Genomic DNA, 8,913 nt, shown 5'->3' on the forward strand with positions numbered 1-8,913 from the left:
CTCTGAGGTCACATGTTCTCTCTCTCTGAGGTCACATGTTCTCTCTGAGGTCACATGTTCTCTCTCTGAGGTCACATGTTCTCTCTCTCTGAGGTCACATGTTCTCTCTCTCTGAGGTCACATGTTCTCTCTCTGAGGTCACATGTTCTCTCTCTGAGGTCACATGTTCTCTCTGAGGTCACATGTTCTCTCTCTCTGAGGTCACATGTTCTCTCTGAGGTCACATGTTCTCTCTGAGGTCACATGTTCTCTCTGATGTCACATGATCTCTCTGAGGTCACATGTTCTCTCTCTCTGAGGTCACATGTTCTCTCTCTCTGAGGTCACATGATCTCTCTCTGAGGTCACATGTTCTCTCTCTGAGGTCACATGTTCTCTCTCTGAGGTCACATGTTCTCTCTGAGGTCACATGTTCTCTCTCTGAGGTCACATGTTCTCTCTCTGAGGTCACATGTTCTCTCTGAGGTCACATGTTCTCTCTCTCTGAGGTCACATGTTCTCTCCCTGAGGTCACATGTTCTCTCTCTGAGGTCACATGTTCTCTCTCTGAGGTCACATGTTCTCTCTGAGGTCACATGTTCTCTCTGAGGTCACATGTTCTCTCTCTGAGGTCACATGTTCTCTCTGAGGTCACATGTTCTCTCTCTGAGGTCACATGTTCTCTCTGAGGTCACATGTTCTCTCTGAGGTCACATGTTCTCTCTCTCTGAGGTCACATGATCTCTCTGAGGTCACATGTTCTCTCTCTGAGGTCACATGTTCTCTCTCTGAGGTCACATGTTCTCTCTCTCTGAGGTCACATGTTCTCTCTCTCTGAGGTCACATGTTCTCTCTCTGAGGTCACATGTTCTCTCTGAGGTCACATGTTCTCTCTGAGGTCACATGTTCTCTCTGAGGTCACATGTTCTCTCTCTCTGAGGTCACATGATCTCTCTGAGGTCACATGTTCTCTCTCTGAGGTCACATGTTTTCTCTCTGAGGTCACATGATCTCTCTGAGGTCACATGTTCTCTCTCTCTGAGGTCACATGTTCTCTCTGAGGTCACATGTTCTCTGAGGTCACATGTTCTCTCCCTGAGGTCACATGTTCTCTCTCTGAGGTCACATGTTCTCTCTCTGAGGTCACATGTTCTCTCTGAGGTCACATGTTCTCTCTCTGAGGTCACATGTTCTCTCTGAGGTCACATGTTCTCTCTCTGAGGTCACATGTTCTCTCTGAGGTCACATGTTCTCTCTCTGAGGTCACATGTTCTCTCTGAGGTCACATGTTCTCTCTGAGGTCACATGTTCTCTCTATGAGGTCACATGTTCTCTCTGAGGTCACATGTTCTCTCTATGAGGTCACATGTTCTCTCTGATGTCACATGTTCTATGTTCTCAGGTGGACGGTTCCGCGCTGCCTCCTCGCTCCGTCGGCTTCATGGACGAACTCGCCGTCTTCATCAACACGGAGAAGTTCTCCAATCAGAGCCCGGCGGCTCTGAAGCTGTTCGGTCGTCCCGGCGACGCTCCGCTGCTGGACGTGGTGTTGTCGGGTCTGTCTGACGGAACGTTCCTGCCCCCCCTGCTGTTCTTCAGAGGAGCTGCGGCCGACGTTCCCGATGGCTTCCCAGAGAACGTTCTGCTGGAGGCTCGACTGGAAGGATTCAGCGACCGGGAGCGGCTCCACATCTGGACCCAGAAGGTGAGTCTCTCCCTCCCTGTCCTCACTTCCTGTGACATCACATGACCCGTCTGTGACGTCACATGACCCGTCTGTGACGTCACATGACCCGTCTGTGACGTCACATGACCCGTGTGGTTGCAGGTGTGGCGCCCCCACCTGGCCTCTCTGCCAGACAGCCGCTCCGTGCTGATGGTGGACGTCCATCGAGGTCACCTGGCGGACGAGTTTCAGGAGGACATGAGAGACGCGTCCACTGAGCTCGTCTTCATTCCTGCTGGATGCTGCTGCCGCCTGCAGCCGCTCGACCTCTGCATCACACCTGTCCTCAGAGAGTTCCTGCAGGTACACCTGTCTGTCTCACCTGTCTGTCTCTCACCTGTCTGTGTCTCACCTGTCTCACCTGTCTGTGTCTCACCTGTCTGTGTCTCACCTGTCTGTCTCACCCTTCTGTCTCACCTGTCTGTGTCTCACCTGTCTGTGTCTCACCTGTCTGTGTCTCACCTGTCTCACCTGTCTGTGTCTCACCTGTCTCTGTCTCACCTGTCTGTGTCTCACCTGTCTGTCTCACCTGTCTGTGTCTCACCTGTCTCTGTCTCACCTGTCTGGTCTCACCTGTCTGGTCTCACCTGTCTGTGTCTCACCTGTCTGTCTCACCTGTCTGTGTCTCACCTGTCTCTGTCTCACCTGTCTCGTCTCACCTGTCTGGTCTCACCTGTCTGTGTCTCACCTGTCTGGTCTCACCTGTCTCTGTCTCACCTGTCTGTGTCTCAACTGTCTCACCTGTCTGTCTCACCTGTCTGTGTCTCACCTGTCTGTGTCTCACCTGTCTGTCTCACCTGCCCCTCCCCCAGGCTCAGTGGACCCAGCTGGTGTCTCAGGGAGGTCTGGATGGTCTCAGTCTGGATCAGCTGGCTCTGACTCTGACCTGCTGGTTCAGTGAAGTCTCCTTCATGCTCAACGCTGACAGACACATCCTGCACAGGTAAGTCCATCACCTGATCACCTGACCAGTACTCATCAATACTCATCACCTGATCAATACTCATCACCTGACCAATACTCATCACCTGATCAATACTCATCACCTGATCAATACTCACCTCATCAATACTCATCACCTGACCAATACTCATCAATACTAACCAATAACTAGGGTTGCACAATTATTGCCAGAATGATAATCACTGAATAACCAGGAAGTAACTTAGAGCTGCATTCTATCAAAAGGCCACCAGGGGGCGACCGTCTCTATACAAGTCAATGGAGAAGTAACTTAGAGCTGTATTCTATCAAAAGGCCACCAGGGGGCGACCGTCTCTATACAAGTCAATGGAGAAGTAACTTAGAGCTGCATTCTATCAAAAGGCCACCAGGGGGCGACCGTCTCTATACAAGTCAATGGAGAAGTAACTTAGAGCTGCATTCTATCAAAAGGCCACCAGGGGGCGACCGTCTCTATACAAGTCAATGGAGAAGTAACTTAGAGCTGCATTCTATCAAAAGGCCACCAGGGGGCGACCGTCTCTATACAAGTCAATGGAGAAGTAACTTAGAGCTGCATTCTATCAAAAGGCCACCAGGGGGCGACCGTCTCTATACAAGTCAATGGAGAAGTAACTTAGAGCTGCATTCTATCAAAAGGCCACCAGGGGGCGACCGTCTCTATACAAGTCAATGGAGAAGTAACTTAGAGCTGCATTCTATCAAAAGGCCACCAGGGGGCGACCGTCTCTATACAAGTCAATGGAGAATTCACCAACTTCTCACTTGATTTCTAACCTCAGTAAACGTTTTCAAAATGTGTTTATGGTCTCAATCGCTAGTTTAAAGCCTTCTTCAATGCAGTATGATGTTCATTTGGGACATTTTGGCCTCCCTGATTTTATATGTGACGATAAAGCAGGGTATGCATTAGGGGGCGGGGCTACGTCCTGATTGACAGGTTGATTGACCAATGTCCTCCAGATCCAGCCCTCGTAACCATAGCAACCTCCCCGCTCCGCCCATTTTATACAGTCTATGTCAGAGGTGTCAAACTCATTTTCATTCGAGGGCCACATACAGAAAAATTTGATCTCATGTGGGATGGACCATTAAAAAGATGGAGGGAAGGAAGGAAGGAAGGAAGGAAGGAAGGAAGGAAGGAAGGAAGGAAGATAGGAAGGAAGAAACAGAGGAAGGAATATAGGAAGGAAGGAAGAAACGGAGGAAGGACAGATGGAAGAAAGGTAGGAAGGACAGATGGAAGGAAGGAAGGAAGGAAGGACAGATGGAAGGAAGGAAGGAAGGACAGATGGAAGAAAGGGAGGAAGGACAGATGGAAGGAATGGAGGAAGGAAGGAAGGAAGGAAGGAAAGACAGGCAAAAGGAAGGAGAGAAGAAATGTAGGAAGGACAGAAGGAAGAAAGGAAGGTAGGAAGGAAGGACAGAAGGAAGGTAGGAAGGACAGATGGAAGGAAGGACAGAAGGAAGGTAGGAAGGAAGGAGGGAGGAAAGAAGTAAGGAAGGAAATAAGGTAGGAGGGAGGGAGGAAAGAAGGAGAGAAGAAGAAAGAGAGGAAACACAACAGGGGGGTTAATTGTGCAGCTCTAATACTCAACAATACTAACCCATAATAACCCATAATAAGCAGTACCGATCAGTGTCAGTGGTTAACGTGTGTCCTTGTTGCCGTGGTAACCCCTCAGGTCGTTCACCTCGGTGTGTAACCTGCAGCAGGAGCAGCAGGAGGAGAAAGCTTCAATGATCCGAACTCTGACTGAGATGCTCATCCAGCCTCCAACCTCCCACCTCCCTCCTCCTGCTCCTCTTCCTCCTCCTCCTCCTCAGGCGGAGCAGGTGGAGCTGCTGCTGGTGATGCAGGAGGAGGAGGAGGAGGAGGAAGAGGAGGAGGAGGTGCAGGAGAAGGAGGAGAAGAAGTGGAAGCAGCCGTCGTTGAGGAGTCCGTCGTCTGTGTGTCGAGTGTTTGACGGCGACAGCGATCAGGACTCGTTCCTCGGCTTCGATGATGGAGAGACGGACGAGTGACTTCCTGCTTCTTCTTCTTCTGCTCCAGGAAAGAAACGGACATGGCCAAAAGCATGTCACCAACTCTTCACAATAAGAGCATGTCAGCCAGTGCCGCTGACATGCTCTTATTTTGAAGAGTTGGTGAAAAAAATGCAGGAATCACCTTTTTTTTTTTTGGTTTTCTGATTCCGACATCCTCTGACCTGGATGACTTTGTCTGTTTTTCAAAATAAGAGCATGGATGTCACCCCGTGCCACTGATTTGCTCTTATTTTGAAGAGTTGGTGGACAAAAAATGCAGGAATCTGACATCCTCTGACCTCTGACCTGGATGGGTTTGTCTGTCTTTCAGAATAAGAGTATGGATGTCACCCAGTGCCGCTGACATGCTCTTATTTTGAAGAGTTTCTGACATGCTTTTTATAGTTTTTGGACAATCACCTTTTTTTGTTTATAACTTCTTCTTCACGGACCTCGATGAGTTTGTCTGTTTTTGTGATGTTGTGTTTTTTTTCTACGGGACGATGTTGAGATTATTTTGTAGTAAAATAAAGAAACCACTGAGACTGTCAGACTGATTTACTGGAGGTGATTAAAGAGGTTTAATCATTAAAGTGAAACATGTTAATACTCACATGATGATTTTCAGTGTGAGGTTAAAACTCAGCGCTGAGCTTTGATGTGTCGGTGAGACGAGTCACTCGGCTCCAGATTAACTAACTTTAAACATCAGCTGAGTTTCATCAGGAGTCACAAATCAAAGCTTATCGTCCTGCGGAGGAGGAGGATGTTTCTACAGAGAGGAAGAGGAGGAGGAGGGGGGGAGAGGGGGGGAAGGGGGGGAAATTTCTACAGAGAGGAAGATGAGGAGGAGGAGGAGGGGGGGGTGAAGAGGAGGCGGGGAGGAGGATGTTTCTACAGAGAGGAGGGGGGGGGTAAAAGTTTAAAGAGAAAAAGTGAGTAAATCATCTGGTACATTTACTGTAGTACAGTTAGTAGTACTAGTACTTTACTGTAGTACAGTTTGAGGTACTAGTACTTTACTGTAGTACAGTTAGTAGTACTAGTACTTTACTGTAGTATAGTTAGAGGTACTAGTACTTTACTGTAGTACAGTTAGAGGTACTAGTACTTTACTGTAGTACAGTTAGAGGTACTAGTACTTTACTGTAGTACTGTTAGAGGTACTAGTACTTTACTGTAGTACAGTTAGAGGTACTAGTACTTTACTGTAGTACAGTTAGAGGTACTAGTACTATACTGTAGTACAGTTAGAGGTACTAGTACTTTACTGTAGTACTGTTAGAGGTACTAGTACTTTACTGTAGTACAGTTAGAGGTACTAGTACTTTACTGTAGTACTGTTAGAGGTACTAGTACTTTACTGTAGTACTGTTAGAGGTACTAGTACTTTACTGTAGTACAGTTAGAGGCTTGGTGCTGTTATTACACATGTTGAACACCAGAGGGCGCCTTACTCCTGTTAACCTGAGGGTTCGGATGGATGGAGAAGTTAAAGTGTTCAAACTGCTTCAAACCAGTGATAGAAACTCACTCAGTGAATCAGAGACAGAGGAGAGGAAGGAGAGAGGAGAGGAGAGAGGAAGGAGAGGATGACAAATAAAGGAGGAATATGAAATAAGGAAGAAAAATACAAAAACAAAGCTGATGAATCATCAACTTGAAAGTGAAAATATTTACTCAGTAAAACTCTGATGTAGTTTTTCCATTTAATACTGCAGTACTTTTACTGTAATACTGCATACTACATCACTATAATACTGCAGTACTTTTACTGTAATACTGCATACTACATCACTATAATACTGCAGTACTTTTACTGTAATACTGCATACTACATCACTATAATACTGCAGTACTTTTACTGTAATACTGCATACTACATCACTCATAATACTGCAGTACTTTTACTGTAATACTGCATACTACATCACTATAATACTGCAGTACTTTTACTGTAATACTGCATACTACATCACTATAATACTGCAGTACTTTTACTGTAATACTGCATACTACATCACTCATAATACTGCAGTACTTTTACTGTAATACTGCATACTACATCACTATAATACTGTAGTACTTTTACTGTAATACTGCATACTACATCACTCATAATACTGCAGTACTTTTACTGTAATACTGCATACTACATCACTATAATACTGCAGTACTTTTACTGTAATACTGCATACTACATCACTATAATACTGCAGTACTTTTACTGTAATACTGCATACTACATCACTCTAATACTACAGTACTTTTACTGTAATACTGCATACTACATCACTATAATACTGCAGTACTTTTACTGTAATACTGCATACTACATCACTATAATACTGCAGTACTTTTACTGTAATACTGCATACTACATCACTATAATACTGCAGTACTTTTACTGTAATACTGCATACTACATCACTATAATACTGCAGTACTTTTACTGTAATACTGCATACTACATCACTATAATACTGCAGTACTTTTACTGTAATACTGCATACTACATCACTCATAATACTGCAGTACTTTTACTGTAATACTGCATACTACATCACTATAATACTGCAGTACTTTTACTGTAATACTGCATACTACATCACTCATAATACTGCAGTACTTTTACTGTAATACTGCATACTACATCACTCATAATACTGCAGTACTTTTACTGTAATACTGCATACTACATCACTATAATACTGCAGTACTTTTACTGTAATACTGCATACTACATCACTATAATACTGCAGTACTTTGACTGTAATACTGCATACTACATCACTATAATACTGCAGTACTTTTACTGTAATACTGCATACTACATCACTATAATACTGCAGTACTTTTACTGTAATACTGCATACTACATCACTATAATACTGCAGTACTTTTACTGTAATACTACATACTACATCACTATAATACTGCAGTACTTTTACTGTAATACTGCATACTACATCACTATAATACTGCAGTACTTTTACTGTAATACTGCGTACTACATCACTATAATACTGTAGTACTTTTACTGTAATACTGCATACTACATCACTATAATACTGCAGTACTTTTACTGTAATACTACATACTACATCACTATAATACTGCAGTACTTTTACTGTAATACTGCATACTACATCACTATAATACTGCAGTACTTTTACTGTAATACTGCGTACTACATCACTATAATACTGTAGTACTTTTACTGTAATACTGCATACTACATCACTATAATACTGCAGTACTTTTACTGTAATACTACATACTACATCACTATAATACTGCAGTACTTTTACTGTAGTAATGCATACTACATCACTATAATACTGTAGTACTTTTACTGTAATACTACGTACTACATCACTATAATACTGCAGTACTTTTACTGTAATACTGCATACTACATCACTATAATACTGTAGTACTTTTACTGTAATACTGCAGTACTACATCACTATAATACTGCAGTACTTTTACTGTAATACTGCATACTACATCACTATAATACTGCAGTACTTTTACTGTAATACTGCAGTACTACATCACTATAATACTGCAGTACTTTTACTGTAATACTGCATACTACATCACTATAATACTGCAGTACTTTTACTGTAATACTGCATACTACATCACTATAATACTGCAGTACTTTTACTGTAATACTGCATACTACATCACTATAATACTGCAGTACTTTTACTGTAATACTGCATACTACATCACTATAATACTGCAGTACTTTTACTGTAATACTGCATACTACATCACTATAATACTGCAGTACTTTTACTGTAATACTGCATACTACATCACTATAATACTGCAGTACTTTTACTGTAATACTGCATACTACATCACTATAATACTGCAGTACTTTTACTGTAATACTGCATACTACATCACTATAATACTGCAGTACTTTTACTGTAATACTGCATACTACATCACTCATAATACTGCAGTACTTTTACTGTAATACTGCATACTACATCACTATAATACTGCAGTACTTTTACTGTAATACTGCATACTACATCACTCATAATACTGCAGTACTTTTACTGTAATACTGCATACTACATCACTATAATACTGCAGTACTTTTACTGTAATACTATATCACTATAATACTGCAGTACTTTTACTGTAATACTGCATACTACATCACTATAATACTGCAGTACTTTTACTGTAATACT

At 43.1% G+C, this 8,913-nt stretch overlaps 1 protein-coding gene across 1 annotated transcript in view; it reads left to right on the forward strand.

Annotated features, from left to right (window-relative positions):
* Positions 1-4,719, forward strand: part of pogza (pogo transposable element derived with ZNF domain a) — a 24,975-nt gene extending 20,256 nt beyond the window's left edge. The window contains exons 20-23 of the mRNA XM_053334789.1: positions 1,382-1,684; positions 1,808-2,008; positions 2,518-2,648; positions 4,354-4,719. Coding sequence (XP_053190764.1) covers positions 1,382-1,684; positions 1,808-2,008; positions 2,518-2,648; positions 4,354-4,693 — 975 coding nt within the window. The 3' untranslated portion in view covers positions 4,694-4,719. The remainder of the gene's footprint in view (positions 1-1,381; positions 1,685-1,807; positions 2,009-2,517; positions 2,649-4,353) is intronic.
* The last annotated feature ends 4,194 nt before the right edge of the window (positions 4,720-8,913 follow it).

Source organism: Scomber japonicus, chromosome 15 (assembly GCF_027409825.1).
Source record: "Scomber japonicus isolate fScoJap1 chromosome 15, fScoJap1.pri, whole genome shotgun sequence".
Lineage (NCBI taxonomy): Eukaryota > Metazoa > Chordata > Actinopteri > Scombriformes > Scombridae > Scomber > Scomber japonicus.